General features: G+C 40.5%; 1 protein-coding gene across 12 annotated transcripts in view; it reads left to right on the forward strand.

Moving 5' to 3' along the window:
* Nucleotides 1-22,200, forward strand: part of DLG2 (discs large MAGUK scaffold protein 2) — a 1,892,764-nt gene that overhangs the window by 1,810,129 nt on the left and 60,435 nt on the right. For 7 of the 12 annotated variants that reach the window (XM_075592567.1, XM_075592568.1, XM_075592572.1 and 4 more), the window contains one exon: nt 8,390-8,489. The exons of 1 other annotated variant lie outside the window; for it this stretch is intronic. In XM_075592567.1, coding sequence (XP_075448682.1) covers nt 8,390-8,489 — 100 coding nt within the window. Of the gene's footprint in view, nt 1-8,389; nt 8,490-10,943; nt 10,990-22,200 lie in introns of all 12 variants that reach the window. 4 more of the 12 variants (XM_075592570.1, XM_075592578.1, XM_075592579.1 and 1 more) reach the window with 2 other exon arrangements.

The raw sequence follows: 22,200 nt of genomic DNA on the forward strand, positions 1-22,200 counted from the left end.
GAAGTTTCCCTGATCCTGAATCCTTTTCCTCTGCTGGAAATGCAACCTTATCTACACTGACAGAGTCAGAACACTGCTTATTTATATTCCACTTGTTGTAAGTAGGAATTTCTACAGAGCCAAGATATCATTTATACTCCTGATTGTATTGACATACTGCACTATTATTGTTTTTTATTTTTTATCTTTTTCGGTGTGTTTCCTGGTCCAATCGCTCCCTGTGTATTATTATTGACATTCACAACCATATTCTGGAGCTATTTGAGCACCCATTACCCTCTAGTTGAATAGTCACTACTACATATCTTGGAGCTATCTAATGAATTGCCCAAGGTATAACACTGATAGCATTGGTCTTGAACCTACACTTACAATTAATTGTTTGTTTGTTCTTGTATAGCGCTATTACATCGTGCTTTTTTTGCAGGCACAGTTCCCTGCCTTGTAGTGCTAACAATCTATGTTTTTGGTACCTGAGTCACAGGGAGATAAAGTGACTTACCCAAGGTCACATGGTGCAAACACCGGGAATTGAGCCAGGTTCCCCTGCTTCAAACACAGTGCCAGTCAGTGTCTTTACTCACTGAGCCGCTCCTTCTCCCATGAGTTAATACTCTAGTTCTTTACTCGTGTAACCCTGTTTCCCCTACCCAATCTCACATGGGGTCTACTAAGGGAAATAGCACTCTGGTTACATCGGTCTAGTTGGTGCATACCTGCTGGTCTGGGTCTCCCGCATGGTGGTATAGGGGAATACCAGGACAAGCTTCTGGGGCTGTGCCCAAATTCTTCTTATTGGTGCAGTGCCTCCATCTTGTACAGCCCCCAGTGGTGTGGGGTGAAGTATCTGCAAAAGAATGATGCTCCCCTCCTCCCAATATACTTCACTCTTAGGCAGGAAGTACAGGTAAAATGCAGGTGGTCTTTATTTGCTCCTTCTCTATTCAGCAGCAGTCTCAATCAAAGCACTTAAAGGTATTCACCTCCAGGATGTCCCTGAACTCACTCTCGGCCAAGGGCACCAAGAGTGGTTCTTGCTCTTCTCCTACCCTCTTTTAGGGTACGAGGTATGGGATTACCCCAGCCTCCCCTAAGGGAGGGCCTCAAGCTTACCAGCACCCTGGCAGCTTGGCATGGATACTCTGTCTCTTTCAAGGGTAGAGACCAACTGACTAAATGGGAAGTGGCAGCACAGTAATCAGCTCCAACAGGCACCACCCCTGTGTCTTCTAATTGGACACAGGGCCTGACTCACTGCACTACATGAAGTCGGGAAAACCCATAATTACTCCTGGCAAAACCTGCCCTTACCAGGTATTACTGCACAGGAGGAGGACAGAATAATAGCCCAAACATACCAGGGCTATACTAACAAAGCCAACTAATATGTCCCTGTTTTACATGTCACTGACACAGACATCATGTTTCCTAATTGTTTCCTAATTGTGTCCCCTGTAGTTTTATCTTCTTAAGCCTGATAGTGGGAAATATTGGTGATATTCCAAGTATAAATTTGTAACTCAGTCCTGTTTAAATGTATTTGGAATCACTGCATGATTCTTTATTCATTTTGTTATTGGCTTCCAACTCGCTTCAAATGAAGGCATTAACAAAAAATATATACGTATAGGGATTTACCTATTTAGACCATAAATATAAATGTTATTAACCATCCATACATCTGGTTTTCATGTTACCCAAATCAAAAGATGTCTTGCTAAGGGTGCTTGCACCTTTAAATTATAAGGCAGAGCGGGACATGTATCAAGTGGAGAAATTTGACAGAGCAAAAGCTTTAATTTACACTACAGTAGGTCAATTTGCTCAATAAAAGCTTATTACATTAACTTCTTACATTTTCCACTGTGCAACTGAGGTTAACACTACTTCTGACCGAGCAGACAGTATTGACACAACTCTGCTCCCTTATATTGAAACCAACTTTCATACGTCTCATTATTCTATGCTCCAGGCAACTCCCCATTTAACTGCTCCATAACCACTAACCAAATCGCTAACGGATTCACTTGGAACAAAACTGATTCACAGCACCTTGATGAGGTACATTGATGCAAGAGTGACACAAATGGTTTAATTTGGTCAGATTTGCACCACTACTCCAAATGTGCTGCAAATGGGGATGCCTGATTCTGCACATATAGTATCCTCCATTAAAAGATAACAGTGGATTTTCTCTAATACAGCATATTCACATCCATAGTTTGGGTCAAGATAACTTTTCCTGGAGGAAAACCAATGATTAATACAGGTTGTTTGTATTTACAGGATTCTTTCAAAATAGCAGTTCCACCTACTTGATTTTATGGACACGTTTAACAAGACTTTTCATGCTTTATACAGTGATTTATTTATTCTATGTTATGCTACAATGTACAGTACCATCATGAAATGTGAGTGCAACTTCCATGTTTTAAAGAACCTAAACATACCCAGTTGATGAATTATCTTGTGATATTTTCTAGTGAAACCCCAACTTCAAGGAAGATCTAAAAATTAATAGACCAAAGACTGTATGTACATGTAGAGAACATTTTAAATACAGCTCAACCCTGTTATAATGTGATCCGTTACAACGCGAATCCGCTTATAACGCGATACAAGAGTGGCTCCAAATTTTCGTATTTATGAATACTTTACAACACGATTATTGGTATCTTAAAAACTTTATTGTACAATGCATACAATTTTACATTATTTCTAACGCGATCTGCTTATAACGCGATGTGATTCTTTGGACCCCAGGCACAGCGTTATAAGGGGGTTGAGCTGTATGTCTATTCCTATAAACCCTTTCTATTTTTTTACTTTACTAAAAAAAAAAATACTTTACTATGAAATATCTTCAAAAAAACGTTGATACTGACTTGAAATTACTGTAGATATTAAGTAATCTGCAAAACATAAAATACTGAATAAGGCAACCACATTTATTTTCTGTGTGTTGGACTTTGAGTCAGTGGGGGTAATTGTATTAAAATATTCCCATTGACAAACTAGAGCAATGTTGATGCAAAATACATCAGATGTATCAACAAATGCTATTGTTTTTTTCTTTTCTTATTTGAGTCCTAGGAGTTTTTTTTTTTTTTAAACATAGTAAGGAAAATAGAAGGCAAACTTAACAATGTTATATGTTGTGAGAATCCATTAAATACAGATTACATCTTCAAAATAACTTGTCTAAATTGTGCTAACTCCTTTCAAAAGTCTGTCACAACATGGGAAATATAGTATAATGCAGGCAAAAGTGCTGGTTCTGAGTACTAAATAGGGATATTCAGCAGGGTGCTGGAAATCAGCCATAGAGTAGAGGAAAGTGCAGTCATACACAGCACTCTTCAAAATCAAAAAGTATTTGATGAGCCAAGAAGATTCAACGTTTCGGCGGCAACAGTCGGCCTCTGTCATGGTGGCCTTCCCAAAGGCTGACTCCTGCAGCCGAAACGTTGGATTTTCTTGGCTCATTAAATACTTTTTGATTTTGAAGACCATTGTGCGGGCCTGTACTTGCCTCGACTCTACAGCATGGGAAATACCGTGTGGGTCCTTTATCATCGTCTCCCATTTGCGAAACTGGTGCAAAAATACGGCATCAGCTTTATCGAAAGATTTCCATTGGTTTCAACGTGAATGTTTTTCCACAACAGATTTGGTGCAGTTTGTTGCTTCGGTTTTGAATCCAGGAGACGCTGATACATGACCCTCCTAAATGTTTGTTAAACTAGTTATCATGCTCTGAAGTAGCTATAGGCTAAAAGAAAGATGTGGTGGTGCGTTCTGAGCCTGCATGGACAAAAAACGCAGTGATCAGGTTCCCAGGATGGAATGGCCCCTTTCATTTCTCACAGCCATCTTTTGTCCCCTTTAAACAATGTCAAACAATAAAATAAAATCTAGGAAGCATAAGGCAGAAAATATAATGACACAGGGAAGTTTGCTAATTAAATTCTCAGCGCTGTCAAATGTACTGCGATGTTTTTTAAGTGAGACAATTTGCTTGGTATTTGGAAAGAGTATATTAAACTTGTATAGCACGTCTCGTTGGTCGTCAATGTATTCTACCAGCAATTGGAAAGGAAAAACAATGTACAAGATATAGGATATAAAATCTTATACAAAATACTTATCTACATTGTATGCCTTTTGAAATGAACTCAATGTATTATAAAAACTGTGTTTGCTGACATGAACTGAGGCCTCTGTTTAGTTGGCTGAAAATCTGCCCTCCCCTCAAATAAGCAGAGCTGAAATCTTTCAGGTCACGGGGAGGACGGCTTCACAGCATATTGACTAGGGGCCTGAGTGGGTATTAGACACATCTTATTACCCCATGTTTACTAAGCGGTGCTTTTCTATAAGACACGTTACGGTGCCTTCAAGCAAGGTGTCTCGTGGAATAGCACCACTAAGTCGGTAAGGCCCATAATGTTTCCCTCCGTGTTGCTTTAAATAAGATTTCATGTATGCTACTGGAGTGACCACTGTTATTTATCATAGTGTTAGCACAACATACGTGGACAATAGAACTCAAAATATCACCACTGTTTTTGTGTCAGTATTGGCACAACATTGTGGGATCGAATCACCAAAGTGTCAGAGCAATTGTCATTTGTTAGCTGTTAACAATATGTAATGGTTGTTGCACTTCAGTGAACAGAGCCCATGATGCTAGAGGAGCCAGTGGAAGCGGTCACTGTATGTCACTGTGTTTCCCTACATAGTTAACACCTTTTGATGCCAGATGCCTTATTGCAGGCCCTTCTAGCATTGAAGAGGTTAAATTAAATGAATGAGGAGGGGGGGGGGAACATACATCATACCCCAAATCTCAATAACATGTTCTTAAAACGTATTTTAAATTATAATTGTTACTCGGTTTAATGGCTTATTTTTGCATATTGAAAGATAATGTTTAATTTGCCAAAACCGCTTGAAATTTGACTAAGACTAATAACATTGCTGAATAAAAATAACCAAGCCTTACAAAAGTATTGTATATATGTTAGCAAATGCATAACTACTGTATGTTGCACTGTATATTGTTGTATTCGAATGGATACAGTGTTATAAGTGCTATTGCTCATGATCATTTGGTATATACTGAATATTGTTCAAAACAAAAACGTACCATTTACAGCATCAGTGATGAGCAGCTTTTAACAATGGCAATAACAAACTACAGATACTTCTATCAGCAGGCAAAAGCTACTTAGAACTGAGCTGTACCAAGTACTTTCATTCATGATGTTGTGTATGGGTTTTTTTTTATTCTTGGATATTATTGTGCATCTTATTATTTTTTCCTTTCAAAATGTTATGCCTAGTGTTACTTTAAATCCCAAGATACCATTGACAAACACCATTTTCATAACCAGGAACTATTGATACATTACATTCCTTGCTTTGAGAAGACATACACCCAGTTCATAGACCACACATCTTAACTTCCATTCCAGGTCACTTTTATGTTTATCTGCATGCTTACCCCAACGCTCTTTGATCATTGGAGCTCTCGTCATTCCTTCACGTCCATGTCATTCTCTGGCTTCAGTTCATGTATGCTTTGGTTTTCAATGGTTTGCCTCAGCATGCTTTTTGTGTTGCTCAGGCATGATATATTTTATTTCAAACCATTATTTAACTCCTTCACCCCTGATTCTTTATGGCAATAAGGCACTCAAAGTTAGTTATCCTTCCAAAGGAGACTTGAAATTACTTAAGGGTAACTCAACTTTTGGTGAAACCTTGTGGCCATTATGGGCATGCCATGTGACACCATATTATATACAATTTTATATATATTGTACAAAATCAGCCATACATGTGGCTCTCAGAGGTGAAGGGGCTGTAATGGACATTCATAAATCAGGTTTTTTTTTTGTACATATTTCTCTTTTACTTTTCTTTATGTTTCTAAAGTTCAAATATGCTTGAAATGTAAACGTGGTATGAAACTTCAGTGACACAAGTTTACAATCATATATATCACAAATTAAATTCAATGGTCATAGAAAAAAATCTGATATTCTTGTATTGTGCATTTCTCTAAATTCACTTAAAGCAGGGGTTCTCAACTCCAATCCCCAAGACCCCCCGCCCCCACCCCCAACAGGTCAGGTTTTAAGGATATCCAGCTTCAGCACAGGTGGCTAAATCAATCCCTGCTTCATCACAGGTAGCTCAATCAGAGGCTCTGATTGCGCCACCTGTGCTGAAGCTGGGATATCCTTAAAACCTGACCTGTTGTTGGGTCTTGAGGGCTGAGTTGAGAACCCCTAGATTAAGGGACACATTTTTATTTATGTCCATAAAGAGTGAGTCATGCTTGTATCAAGAAAAACTTTGAGCCTGGTGTTATGTCTTACGCCGCGCTTATAGTGCCGGCGACATCGACGCGATGTCACTTAAAAACAAATGTATTGAAGCCGTCACGTGCGCTTACAGTAGGAGCGAATCGACGGCGCGGCAGAGCGACGGATTGGTCGCGATCGCTGGAAGTCACTTCCATTTGATTTTTCCAGCGAGACGTCAGCGTCGCTGTCACCGTCGCCGGCACTACCCTTACCAATGCTGCAAAGATCTGCAGTACAAAGTGGAACCTCTGTCCCTAACACCAAAACAAAATGAAACCTCTGTCCCTAACACCAAAACAGTAAAAAGCACCATGAGTTCGGCAAGCTTTCTTCCAGATGATAAAATGATCATGTCCCCAAGCGTGATCCCATATGGAGTTACTTACAGAACAATGCCCCCAAAAAATAGAAATCCCACATCTGCTAAATATAGAGATTTCTAGCTAAGGCTTCGTTATCCTTTTTTAATTATGGGATGGATACTGCAGTAGTACTAACTTAATAAGAGATTTGCAGTCATGATGTAAAAATGTGATTATTATTTCAATAGCTGCCGGACACACTGTGGTGTTTAATTGTTAACACTGTGGTATATCTTTCCTTTTAATAAACATTTTCTTACCAGGTTAAAAGGAAAGCAGTAATAATGAATTGGGCTATAAAGATATAAGGTGCAACAATGGTAAGGAATAATGAATTAACTAATATTTAATAACATGTAATAGAGCTATATTAAAATGGAACATTCATAGGTCTCGTGACCAGCACACTCTCTCACTTAAGACTAGTAATGTGATATCTGTCAATCTCTACCTACAATGACAGAGATACAGGCATACCCCGCTTTAAGTACACTCACTTTAAGTACACTCGCGAGTAAGTACATATTGCCCAATAGGCAAACGGCAGCTCGCGCATGCGCCTGTCAGCACGTACTGAACAGCAATACCGGCTCCCTAACTGTACCGAAGCTGTGCGCAAGCGGGGAGTCTATAGAGCCTGTTACAAATGCGTTATTTACATCAGTTATGCACAGACATGATGATTGCAGTACAGTACAGGCATCGATAAGTGGAAAAAATGTAGTGCTTCACTTTAAGTACATTTTCGCTTTACATACATGCTCCGGTCCCATTGCGTACGTTAATGCGGGGTATGCCTGTATAGGGCTACAATTACTAGCCTTATGGTACCAGATCATTAACTTGAATGGACTACAAGGTCCAATACTTAGGGCTGGTAAGATGAGAACATCCATTTCAATGTGAGAACGTAGTTTAATGCTGCTGCCCCTTTAGTGCTATTAATGCACTGGTAGGATAAATGAAGACATAACAATATGGCACAGCACAATAAAAAATAATAATAACAGATTCATGTCAAGAGTGCTTTGTAAAAATAATATAGCTGGCTAATAGGATAGTTTATGCAGAAAGATCAAAAGCCAGAGGCACACTATGAGTGTGACTAAAAGAAGAAAGGTTTAATGTCACATCCAAAAAAGTGGTACAGCACATAAGACATTTTCTATTTGGAGTCGCGTTCATGGCGTTTATGCACTTTTTTTTGTACAAAAATAGAATAAATGATCAGGTCAAGACAAAGTCGGGAAAAAGACTTAACCCTTTAAAAAGTATAAAGGAAATTCAGCAAGTAAAAAAAAAATGTAATTATAAGTGTAAGTGCAAGTCATTATAATAATAGTTCTTGTATAGCGCTGCTAGTTTTACAAAGCGCTTTACAGAGACATTTTGCAGACACAAATACAATCTATGTTTTTTGGTGCCTGAGGCACAGGGAGATAAAGTGACTTGCCCAAGGTCACAAGGAGCTGACACTGGGAATTGAACCAGGTTCCCATGCCAGTCAGTGTCTTTACTCACTGAGCCACTCATTACCTGAGAGGTTTCTGTCACTGTCGTTCTGCCCACGTTTACAGACTAGTTTTTGTCAGCATGAGTGTGACAACAATTAGACGTCCCTGTTTTTTGCCCCATGCCTTTTCTCCTTCACAGTCATTCAATGACAAGCGTAAAAAGAACTTCATCCTTTCACGAAAATTCCCATTCTACAAGAACAAGGAGCAGAGTGAGCAGGAAACCAGTGACCCGGAACGTAAGTAGAGTCTTGGAGATGATGTCAACTGTGGCACAATATAAATGGGTGATACGCATGACACGTTCCCTCCCCTCACCCTTTCACACATCTAGGCATACAGTGCTAGTAGACAGGTGAGGCACGACTACTGTGACCAGTGGGTGAATACAGTCTGGATCCAGTGGCTGATACTTTCTAATTTGTTCTTTGAAATTGAATATTCATTCCAGAGACAATGACCTTGTAAGAGGGAGCAACAGGTTTTCACTCATAATAATAGGGTGAACTGATCTGGAAACCTGGATATGTAGGGTTAAAGTACACGGTAAGGTGTAGAGCTACATTAAAGTGTAAGCTGTCTGCAAACACAATACAGCAATGGAGCAGCAGGTCCCCTGTTGTTTTTTTTCTGCACAGCATCGATAATACCTGTTTAAGCCATTACATTTGTCGAATCTGTCCAGAAATTCAATTGGACTCATACTAAAGAGTTATATAAATTCAGGCAAATCTCACCCATTGTAAAATCGTAACGATGCATTTCTAGCAAATAATTTCCCCAGCATGTCACACATACAAAAATCACTCAGGGGACCCATTTAAGTTCCTCTCAAACTCGTCATTTATTTGATCACTTTTGTCTTCTTTTTATATCCATTCGTTTGTACGACAGCTTTCGAAAAGCAAAAAAAGTATTACAAAATAGGTTCTGTGCGGATAAAGACCGTTCTTACTGGGATAAATGTTCTGCTTGCTAATCTGTAGGAAACAATACATCACGTATTTATTTGTTATTGAATTCAGTCTTTGTATGTAAAGGAGAACCTTTACCCGAAGAGCAAAACCATTCATTTGCTGGTAGAAAGACCTGTGTCAAAAAATAATAAAAATGTTAACTATCATTTTTCTAATTGACATTATTATTCCTCTAACAAAATGGTATATAATAGAGGCCAGGATACCAAGAATGGACCATTTGGCTTAATTGCATTGCTATACGCAGAGGTTAGATCAGGACTAGCCAACTCCAGTCCTCACGGGCTACCAACAGGTCAGGTTTTCAGGATATCCCAGCTTCAGCACAGGTGGCTCAGTCGAAGAGCCTGCTTCAGCACAGGTGGCTCAATCAGTGACTCCGTAGAAGCAGGGATATCCTGAAAACCTGACCTGTTGGTACCCCTTGAGGACTGGAGTTGGCCACCCCTCGTTTAGATTGTGAAGCTTCTATTAATCCTTTGGGTGCCCCAAGATGAAGTCACGGGAACTGGCACTCCAGGGGCTGCGTCGCTCCCAAAGAGTATGTTTTTCAGCTTCGATTACGTCCTGCATTACCTTGGAGCGCAGGATGCAATCTGAAGTATAGGAAACCAGAAGAGGCGAGCTCCTCTTCCGTTCCCGGGTTAAAGGCTGTCCGTGGTCACCCTTTGAGTGCCCCGGATCTCCTTGCACTCAAATGGTTAAAAAAAACAAAACGAATGGATTTGAAGTGCTTACCATTTATAACCAATGCTTCCAACCATCGTAGTGATTTGCGGGGAATGGAAAACAGAAACGTGACGTTACAAGTGATGCCTGCATGGCTTTTCTTTTGTATTCTTCATGTAAAGGTCCCTGCTCCTGACAAAGATTTCATTGATGACAGAGAACAAATGCAGATTTTCCAAAAGTGATACCCTTTTTTAATGTTTTTTTTTTCCTTTTCATTAAAAAAAAATTGCTGCTTTTCCCCGGCTGCTTGTTCCAGTAAAATGGTCAATTTATCAGGCAGCGGAATATACCTCTCGTGCATCCACTGGAGAGCTCCGTTTACAGAACATTTTCATCACTTCGATGCCAAATATTCCCACCGTTTTCACACCTTATTACTTGAAAACATTTGTTACTGACTGTGCAAACCATGCGCATGCCTTTTTATATGTAACATAATTCACTAATCTAATTCTATTATCAATAAGCAAAAGAATCATGCTCTTGAGCAATAGCATAATATACACTTGGATCCTGTAATACTGCAGCCAATGAAGAGAACAATGATGACCATTTATTTACCATACTACTTCCTTTAATATAGAAATTCAAATGCATTAGCGCTTGTAAGAATCAGTTCAACACATTTGCACTTAGGCCCATATTAACTAAGGGGTGCTAAATGAATCGGTTATAAGGTGTCTTCTAGCATTGGAAAGTGTCTTATGGCAGAGCACTGCTTAGTAAATATGGTCTAAATCTTATATCTTTGTTGGTACCCTAACATAAAGGTCACTGTCTCATTTTTAGTGGGAGATGTCAATGGAAAATTAGTCAATTTCTACAAAAAAGTTAAAAATAACAATGATGAAATAATAGCTGGGATCCAGATTTTGTTTCCGCACGGTCTGTCATGGTAGTATCCATTTCAACTCCACTGACTTCTTCCTCTTCTGCGGCTGTTCTCCCTCTCTCATTGCTCACTCTCTGGGGACTGCCGTGCAGGACATCCCCGGATTAGGTGACGACGGTTATGGAACAAAGACTCAGAGTAAGTTCCCAGGAATGGTCACTACAACATTCAAATCTTGTTACTTTTATTATTTTTTTTGGTTTACTTTTGAATTTTGTTCCCTTTTTATTTTCTTTAGTCTCCCAAAAGACGCCACTCCTAGCATGCACATGCAAGACTTGTATTTGTTGCCCAGCTGTGAATGCTGAAGCAAAATATGCTTTCAATTGCGTTGTTATGCATGACAGTATGAATATAGTATGCAATATATATGTTCTAATGTCTCTACGTGTTAGCATTTTTGCAAATTGTAACATTCTTCTGGCTTTTTTAAAAATGCTGTGGGTTCTATGTATCAAGGCAATTTCGGTGCCCCACCGGGGCATTTTCATCCCGCACCTATGTATCTAAGTATTTTGCCTCAACTTTACCCCATCTGCCCTCGATTGCTACTTGGGGAGTGTTAGTAGGAGGCATTGGGAAGGAGTTACATGGTGCACATATTATAATGAGATGTATCTCATTCTGCATCTCTCTGTCACATTTTTCTTCCTTTTTATTTGCTCCCAAAAATCCGCCATATCTGAAGTGGTGTAAGTCTAAAATTCTTAATCCGATGTAAGAAACTTCAAAGTATATTGTATGCCACAGCTCTGCTCCAAGAAACAGAGCTGGGCGCCAAAACATACTTCGCTACGTTGATACATAGATCCCTTTAACGTCACCTAAATTCAATTTTTAGCAGTGGTATTTACCTCCAGCTGTTTTGGGTCACAGTGTGATTATTTATTTAGGACATGTAAGTTTGTACTGTACTGTATGTGTTGCACTAAATATCATGTAACTGTTAACTGCGCATGTAAACATTGCCAAATGGCCCATGCTCTTTGCTAGGGATATCTGCAGCAGATATGGAATCCAATCTGGGCCATTTTTTTTATCTGCAGAAACGAACCTGTAGGGCAAGCCATCTGTTAGACTCTTGTTCTCCAAACAATTGCTTAATCTCTGGAAGAATAGCTACTGTACTGTATGGTGTTGTCAGAAATCTAAAGGTTTCCGTCAAAGCGCATGGTTATTTGTAACTTAAAAGTAAAAATATATATTTTCCAGTCATTTCTAGTGTTTCTGAAACCTGAACGATAATTGTTGGGTTTTTTTTTAGATCTAATGTTGCCCAACCTACAGTATTATGTTTCTTTCACCTTCTTTTCCCAATATCATGTGGACTTTATGCCTGTGTACACTTTTCACTTTTCTCATATATGGTTATGTTTTTATACTATTTCTATCCTTCTTCCTTTCCCAATGCACTCCCTTGTCCATTTCTATTGAATAGTATGTATGACTTGGAAAGTGTGTTCAACTTAGTAGGGTTTTAATATAAAGGTAAGTTAAAAAAAAATTACAAATCTGATGCTGAACCCTCTGACAATGAGTTTACAGTTCAAATAGGAGTTTTGTACAAGCATCGAGGGTCATATATACTAGTGAGAAAAAAGAGGGATTACCCCCGAGACTAGTGCTCTAAGGCTGTCAGGATAGGTAATATAAATCTTCAGATGTCTTGTCCATATTTAAACTGCAAACGATCAGGCTGTTTTTAATGTGGTAACTTCGTAGACTCCTAGTGTGTTTATGGAATAGCAAGCAGGACGGGGGAGGTCTTAATCTTTCGATATAAGGAAATTGAGATGCCGGGGAACCCGCTGTAAAGTGTATCCCACGGCAAACCTCCAACCTGTCCACCACAACCCTCACTAGCCCGTGGGTCCCACACAATGAATGGTGTCTTGCAGCAGGAAAGTACTCACAGTCTTGATGCCGTGGAAGAAACAGCTGAATCGGATCGCAGACACGACGTGCTCCAGCTGAATATCCGTAAGTAGAAAAATTTGCTGCAATGACGGTTCACTGCTGTCCGGTAAGCGTTTATAGAAAACCAAGCGCAATCAATGATAGATTAGAAAATGTAATCATTGATTGCGCTTGGTTTTCTATAAACTCTTACCGGACAGCAGTGAACCGCCTTTACAGCAATTTTTTCTACTTCCGGTCATATATACTAAGTGATATTAAGCCATAAGGCATCCGTAGGCTCATTTAAGTTAATGGGATGTGAGCAGCCTTTTACTTTAGCACTGCTTAGTTAATATTGCCCCAAATACTTTTCTCTGTTAGTCTGAAACACTACTGAAGATCATTGTGTGTCCCATAAACATTGGAGACAAATACTGTATCTATGGTATAATTGGACTGTTCATATTAAGTGCGTTGAATTATGCATGTTGATGTGTGCAGCAAATACAAGTGAGCATTGGAACATTGTCTTAGGCTCCTATTGAGTAAATTGAGAAGTGGGGTAACTCGCTGTTAACAGTGCATCAGTTTTCATTTCACTGAATAAAACCTGATGCATTGTTAACTATGTGTTACCCCATTCCTCACTATATTCAATTGGGATGTTAGAGTCTATAGGAAATTACGAACTTTTTTTGGAATCACAGCAATATTTCGATACTATAAGAAATACCTTTCGCGAAAAAAGAGTTACATTTTCCAAGAAAGAGCATAATCTTTACATCTACCATTTGTTTCTGTTTTATCCTACAATATTGACATTCAAATAAAATGCATAAAAAAAACATACACAGATTATAATGGATAAAAGGGGAAAAAATCCACCAACTATACTTCTTCTGTTGGTAGAGTACTTGGTACTCTGCTAAGACAAAACACTCGCATTCTCACAGGAGGCTCCAACCACTACCGGTTTCCCAATGCAGTCAGAATCCGTGATCAAGTGAAAACTGATGAGTCAAAATAGAAGAAGAATCTTTGAGTGATTCACTGATTCTGAATTTCCTTGACCTAGTCTTAGCCATATAAACTGTCTAAAGCAGCAGTCAATCCTACTGTTTTTTAGATATTGATTTTCTTCACATAAACCACAATACTTTTAGCTCCTTGAACCTTTCAGTTACCTAGATACCTACTGGTTTAGGTGCTGATGTTTCTGCTCCCACCAGTGAAATTAAAAAGGTCAGCAAATCAGTGACGGGTTGGCATCATGACTTCTTATTAGATGATCGCAGAAGCCTCCTGTCCTTTATCAAACTCCTCAGGAGCGGGGCTGTTAGCATTTTTGCTCCTTAGGAGCTTGATAAAGGACCGCAAAGGTCCAAAAGGTCCCTTCCTTTTTCTGTATTTGACCCCTTATGCTTGCTTGATGGATTAAAACCTTATTTATACCCTACAGAGAGTGCTATAGTATTTTTTATTTTTATATTGTCAATTTTCACGGCTGGATGGTGATCCCATTTGCTCTGCAAGCACCCTGTCTGCAAAGATAAGTAACTTTATATATTTTTGATATACCTGTTTGAGTGCCCTGAACGTTTGGTTATATATATATAACCAAACGTTCAGGGCACTCAAACAGGTATATCACAGCATAGGATCCTATGTCCCAGATTAAGGCAGAAAACATAGTATTTCTCTATATGGGGTTTACTTACAGGGTTAAATAATACACTAACAGGCCCACTGTCCCTTTAAGTCAAAACAAATCATAACATAAACGCCTACTCCTCTTTGGAGACTAACTATACATACAGTTTCAGCCCTTACTAACTGGATGGACAGCTAAGCTGGTTACCACCCCAAAACCGGTACTATTATAGCTAGACATATACAGTCTCTGTACACAGCAGTATAGTGTTTCTCTTATCTGTTACGGAGCAGATGTCTTCGCTTCAGCATGGTCTCGCGTCATTCCTTCCTTGGGGAGCTCAGCCCCACGAGAGCTCAGAGAATCTCTCCTCTGTAAGTCCAATGTTAAGGACAGGACATCCCCGCTTCAGCACGTTTCGCGCCCTTCCTTCCTCTTCCAGGGATTAAGATCCAGGCAGTCCCAGCAGACTCTGCGACCAATGTCCAGTGGGTCTAGGGGACTGTGCCAGCTTCCACAGCTGGGGAGAACTCTTCTCTGTCCCCCTTCTCTAGGAACAGCAGTCTCTCTCTGTGTGTAGTCATTTCCTGACTTTTAAAACTCCATGTGCAATCAGGAGTTCAGCTTGCTCAATTAGTTTGCAGCTGCTGTTGGCTTCTCTAGGGAAATTAACTCTCTGTACGTTGGAAAGTCCCATAGCTGCATAATTCCAGCACCTAGATACAGTGATTGTATCACAATATATTTATATATCAGTCCAGAAAACAAGGCACTCATACAGTATATGCGTAAATAAAGGTGGTATATAGAGTGTAGAACATCCTAGCAGCACATCTGATATGAGAAAACAGGACAGACACTCCAAGATTCAAAAGTAAAATATTTTCCTCCTATGAGGAATATCTACATACATACATAGGATGGCCTCGCGGCAGGGTCAGTAAGACATCAAAACATTGGGTTAAGCTGTAAATGTAGTGGTTTATTATGTACAATCACAACTAAATAATAGGCACTCTGTCTCTTTAAGGAAAACATAACCATAAAATAAAAACCTGCTCCCCTTGGGAGACTAACTAGACCATTTAGGCTCTATCTGCCTGGCTGTACAACTAAGCCAGTTACCAGCCCCAAAACACATAACAACAACAGTCAACAATATCAAAGTCCTTATCTGTTAGGGAACTATGTCCCATGTGAGTCCAGGCAATCCCTCTGGTCACATGAAAGCTCCGTTTTCTACTTAGGTCAGGAGCAGGGCTGTGTCCAGCGGTTTGTTCACTCCCATAGCAACTCAGGTTCCTGGGTCTGATTTCCAGGTGGACCAAAGACCCTGCATCCCTGCAAGCCTAGGGGCCGGACCAACCAGTATACTCCTGGCTGAGGAGAAGTCTCTCTACCCTCCTGGGGAAAAGCAAGCTCACTGTCTCTGGTAGCTTCCTGTCTTTTAAACCTCCTGTTCATTCAGGAGTTCTAGCATATTTGGTTTCAACAGCACCTACTGTAGCCTCTCCAGGAGGAATTTAACTGCCTGCCTGCTGGAAAGCACATACTGTCGCGGCCGAGCTGAGTCTAACACTCACCCGGCTTGTCCTGCGGCTGTTTTCTGTCTGGCGCCGAACTTAGCCGCGCGCCAGCCGGATCTTCTCCGGTCGTTCCTCTCCCTTCGCGACCTCTGTCTCTGCTTCTCCGGGTCCCCTGGGTCCCCCTCTGCCTTCCCACATCCCCCCTTACCCCGCTCCACCTTCGGGGAGCCCTGGGCACAAGCGCCACACGCGCACGCACCCTGTACCGCGTGACCGCGCATCAAAGACGCGTGGCACGCAGCGGAAAAAAAACAAACAAGCCGCGTCTTCCCGCGCATTGCAGTGGCAACCGAATAAGACTCAGCTCGGCCGCCACTGTACAGATGCAGCAACGAGTATTAGAACTCTGCCTGGGTAGATTCTGGGGCAGTCTCACAGTAAATGCCTCAACATTGCCTCAACATTTCTATGAGATTCTTAATGGCCCACCGGATTAACACAGCAGGGGGTCCCTGCAAACTGAATGGGACTGCAGAGACCCCCCCACCCCCCCGCTGCTGTGTTAATCCAATGGGCCATTAAGAATTTTACATAAATGTTGAGGCAATTACTGTGAGACTGCCCCAGAATCTCCCAGGAATTTCTCTGGTACAGTATGTGTTCTAATAATGGTGGCTGCATCAGTATACTGCACTACTCCAGCCTACAGAGATAGTGACTCTGTCACAATACATATAGATATTTATACAATATATACATATTTGTTGGAGGTAGAAGATGATATTTATATATTGATACCAGGTAGGGAAAGTTGTGAAGAGAAAAGGCATAGATATACTGTAAGGGGGAAGATGACCAAAAAGCCATAAGCCAAGATATGAGTGAATGGAAGCAGAAGCGGACAATGAGTATATAAGATAGAAGTTGTGTAGGCTTCTTTCAATCCACCTTTAAGACCCACCTTAAGACACATTTGCTTAAAGAAGCATATGAATAGCACTGTGGATCAGCCTGGACACATGATACATAAAGCTTGGCCCCCTGCAGACGCACTTACTAGAATTCCCTCCTACTGTCTCTATACGTTCCCATACCTACCAATTAGATTGTAAGCTCCTCGGAGCAGGGACTCCTCTTCCTTAATGTTACTCTTACAGTGTGTCTGAAGCACTTATTCCCATGACCTGTTATTTATATTATTTGTTATTTATATGATTACAACATGTATTACTACTGTGAAGCGCTATGTATATTTATGGCGCTATATAAATAAAGACATACAATACAATACAATACTGGAAATCTTATACAGAAATAAATAATATACAGTAATAAGTACCGTATGTAGCTAAATAGTGGATATGATCGATGAAGGAGATTAAAGAGTCAAATATAGGATTGGCAATAGGGCCTGTGGATAACGGCTTAAGTATTGTAATAGATGAACAAGTTGGGGCAGTGATATGTTTGGTTTTACACATGTTTAGTTTTGAAGAAACAATGGTAGTTACCAAAGCTATACAGTAGCTCAAAGTCATTAAATTACATGGGACTAAAGTGGGAGAGAAACAAGGTAGGTTTTCAAGTGATCGGTATAGATACGTTAAAGGAAGTCCTATACTAAATAGCTGCTTTACTGTTGTTAGCATGAGCAGAAACTATTTACTCGCAGGTGGTCTGATTGCAAATACACAGCCCTACAGTGTCTGCCCAGCTGCCATCCTCGGACTACTTTCAACTTCCTGCATACCCAAGCCTACTCTGTAGGCTCTCTTAATTCAGTATGCTGCCAGTTATGACTGCACCAGCGAGTCACTTCTACTCTTAGTCATCCCCTCTTGGCAGCCTGTAATATCTACCTTCTTTGTCCCTCCCTACGCGGTAACTCTGTGTCCTGGTCCTTCATGCCTTACCGTGACATAGCAGCCCTCCACTCATAGCTCCAAGGCATTATATCTTTATATTCCTACCTGGACTGCATTTGCAGAATAGGCACAATTTTCTGAGGACTTTAAAATTCCAAATACCTAAATTCTTTCCATATGATAGAGTATTTATATTGTAATTATTAAAGGAAAACATTGATGGGATACCCACTTGGGTCAGAATGAGGCCTTTCTATCAATGCCTTGTGTGTTTGAGCCATCGAAACAAAGGAGGAGTTAAAGATGTCCATGGCGCTGGAGAATGTGTCTGCCACGGTCGTGCTGTGGGGGGTCCATGCTTCCATAGGGAACCTCTGCAACATTAATCCTCTGACGCCGGGACAGACACGGTCGTGCTGTGGGGTGTCCATGCTTCTAAAGGGAATCCACCGACGCCGGAGCAGTCATGGTCGTGTGACCCCCAGTGCCGGAAACCTTTAGAACTTGCTACATCTGTACTCCTCTTTCATTCTGACTAAGAGAAATAACATATAGTAGCATTCTCTTTCTGAACATTACTCTTCCGTAGATGGAGACAACCTACTCAAGAGTCAGTCATTTCCTAGAATCGGGAACAACTGATTCAAGGAGAACCTCAATGTTTATCCCCAGTGTATAGGGCAGGGGTCTCAAACTAAGTCCTCGCCAACCACAGGCCAGCTTCTATGGATATCCCTGCTTCAGCACAGGTGGCTCAATCAGTGGCTGTCGAAGACTGGTATAGGGGAATCAAAATGGTCACTTGCGTGAGCCAGTCACTGAGAGGAATGAGAACATGGAAAGGACAAACGCAAACTCTCATAATCAAGTGACAAACAAAAATTGTGATGAGTAAAAAATTGAAATGAAGACATAATATCAATCAGGTAAAAGATCATCAAGAAACATCATATTACCAGATCCTTGCAAGTATCACCGGATTAGTGGGGCTCTGTAGGAAAGCCCAGCTAGGCTGATATAGCAGATAGAGACAGTCCAACAGTTGTTACAGCATGTAAAATGTCTATTCCGGCAGGGAAAGCTCCCGCTCTCGGTTCCAAGCGTACATACAGTACGATCACTGCAGTGTTCAGGACATCTGCTTTGGTGAGGAAGGCACCTGCTCGCTGTCCAAGGCATCCGCACCTTGCGCTGTACTCTGCTATGCAGCTGGAGCTGAAATTATCACCGGTTGAGAGACAGCTGAGAGAGCAGCGCTCAAGGATGACGTCACTGCATCTGAATAGTCCAGGTAGTAAAACAGCCACACGTAGCTCAAAATTGAAAATATTCACAAGGCAATTGGAAAGTTCACTTACCCAGTTGAACAAGAAAACTCAATGGTGAAGAGCAACAAAAATAGCACAAATGATAATCCAACGCATTTCGTAGCAGGTGCTACAGTACTTCATTAGGGAATGATTATAGAATGAAAATAAGTAATATTTAATCAATCTGTACATTGGGGTTGGTTGAGGTCCCAGGTGTTTGTACTTGAACGAAAGGGAGGTAAAGTGAGCCTGATTGGTTCACACAAAGTATCCAATGAGCTTACAAGAGAGGTAAATTCCACTCCACTCCACTATCTCTCTAAAGGCAATAATAACAATACAGGTAGTCCTCGGTTATCCAACGGAATCCATTCTGGAAATAGCGTTGGATAGTGAAACCATTGTAAAGTGAGTCCCATGTTAATCACTGGCGTCGGATAACTCATTCCAATGTCAAAAAACAGCCTATAGGGCTGCATTGTAAAGCTTTGGATATAATAATAATAGCATGTTCTTGTATAGCGCTGTCAGTTGTACGCAGCGCTTTACAGAGACATATTGCAGGCACAGGTCCCTGCCACGAAGAGCTTACAATCTATGGGGGGGGGGTTTGGTGCCTGGGGCACATGGAGATAAAGTGACTTGCCCAAGGTCACAAGGAGTCGACTCTGGGAATTGAACCAGGCTCCGCTGCAACAATCTCAGGGTCAGTTAGACTCACTGAGCCACTCCTTCTCCATTAATGAAATGTTGGACAGCGAAGACTACCTGTATAAATACAAATATAAAATACCCAACATTTATATAATGAAAAATTAAAATAAAAAAATCATATTTAATAAAAAATATATTAAATTGAAAATCTTTATCATAAACATTTGGAGACGAACTCTATGGAGAGATTTAAAGAGAAGACGTTGGATTAACACAATGTAGAGGAAACAAATAAAGTCCAATACCAAAATAGGCCCCTCAAAATTACTACATCCTTAATATACATCATCCTCATAAAGACTTAGAGTTAGGAGCATGAGGCTGGCATAATAAATGTGTGTACAATTTTATCATTGAAATCTAATATAGGACTGATCCCCCCAAAAAAACTGGGGAATAGGGATATGTAACCACAAACCAGTATAAGATGAGTTGGAATGGATTAATGAAAGCCATGTAAGGCATACTCAAACTACATCTCCCATTAGGGAGGAGGGGTTCTCTATGGGCATGTGGTTAGCACAATGATACCATTGCGATCGAAAACACCAAAACACAAAAAAGAGAGAGCAAGGGAGGACGTACCACCACATGTGTTCTCAATGATAGATTAAAAAAGAGAGAGAGGTGGGGGGAGTGCACTAGACACAGGATACATAAGGAAAAACAATATGTAAGAAAACTCACAAATTGTATCAATATCCATAAAGGAGGCTACGGCGACACTCGAGGAGGTAAACAACATGTGTTGTCAAGCAGGATATACAGTCCTTGATAGTATATTGACTCGATGAAGAGGAAAAGGTTTTGCAATCCTTACTGTATGTAAGTAGTGGTAAGCTAGGCATTTGCCACATGGAAAATTGTCAGGAGGTTTCATAGATAGCAAGTAGTTGTAGGGGTTAAAAACAATTTAGAACCTATATCACAGGGGGCAAATGAATTTTTTAAAATTATTCAGTTTCCTGAATAATACCTGGGGCTTAACAGACAATTTAGAACCCAACACTGGGTCATTGCTTTACGGACAATATGTCTAATGGTATTTCCTCGACAGTTGTACTTGGTAATGAAAGGAACATTAATAATGTCCGAAGTCTGGGGAACAGGAGTTAAACGATCCCTAGTAATCAATAACTGATTCCTATCAAGGGCTCTAACGCGATGCCATGCATTATTCAGTAGATCTGGACTATTCCGATGCGGTGACGTCATCCGCGAGCGCTGCTCTTTCAGCTGTCTCCCAAACGTAGATAATTTCAGCTCAAGCTGCGTAGCAGAGAACAGCACATGGCGCGAACACCTTGAACCGGGACCGGGTGCCTGTCCTACCAGACCAGATATTCTCAACACCGCAGTGATGATATGTACGCCTGGAACCAGGAGCGGGAGCTTTCCCTACCGGAAAAGACATTTTTTTTACTCATGACAATTTTTGTTTGTCACTTGCTTATGAGAGTTTGAGCTTGTCCTTTCCATTTTCTCTAGTCTTTGATGTCTGAGTCATCTAAATTGATTAGCTGCATCTCTCGTCCTCAAGGGTTAATTCCCTTCATCTATTTTTCACTTTATTGTCCCACTCTCACCATTTTTCACTGATAGTTTAGAGCGCCCCATTCTGTTTCCACCGAGAGGAATGTTGCTATCACATGCAGAGGTCCTCCCACTGATTAGCTACTCCTGACAATGCCTACAGTATTTTATTTATCCGGACCTCCGTGGTGAGTATCTCCCCGGGGAACCTGCTGCTGAGGTAAGATAATAAATACAAATAAACTGCTTTAAACTGCTTTGACCGTAGTTGTTTAAATACCTAAAATAACATTATAATCAGTAATGTGCACTCTATTGCATTTATTCATAGTTTCCAGTGATATGGCATTTGGTTTGTTTTTATTGTGGCTAATTTAGCATATGAATCATAATGAAAGTGTAAGTTGCAGTTTGGGTAAGATTTTTTTTTATTATACCATTATTTATATTTGGATGCAATTCTGTAAAAAATGTTAATAGAGACATATTGTACAACAAGAGACTACATGCAAATTTATTAGCTAATTAATTTTTATGTAATAAATGGCAGACTTTCCTTAATATTAACGTACCAGCTCTAGGCAATGTCTCTTAAGTGCTATTTTTTGGGAATTAAACAAGGAGCATGAATCTGAGAAGATGTAAATAAAATGCTTAAAGTGTCAAACGCTAAGTCTTCCTCCATGATGAAAGTGCCCTGCTTGTTACCAGGTGAATTGGACTGCTTGTTATCTGGGGAATGGATTGCCTGTTACCTGGTGAATTTGTTTGCCTGTTACCTGGTGAATTTGACTGCTTGTTACCTGGTGAATTTGATTGCCTGTTACATGGTGTAACCCCCTGTGCCTGCC

This window comes from Ascaphus truei, chromosome 3 (genome assembly GCF_040206685.1).
Source record: "Ascaphus truei isolate aAscTru1 chromosome 3, aAscTru1.hap1, whole genome shotgun sequence".
In the NCBI taxonomy this organism is placed as follows: domain Eukaryota; kingdom Metazoa; phylum Chordata; class Amphibia; order Anura; family Ascaphidae; genus Ascaphus; species Ascaphus truei.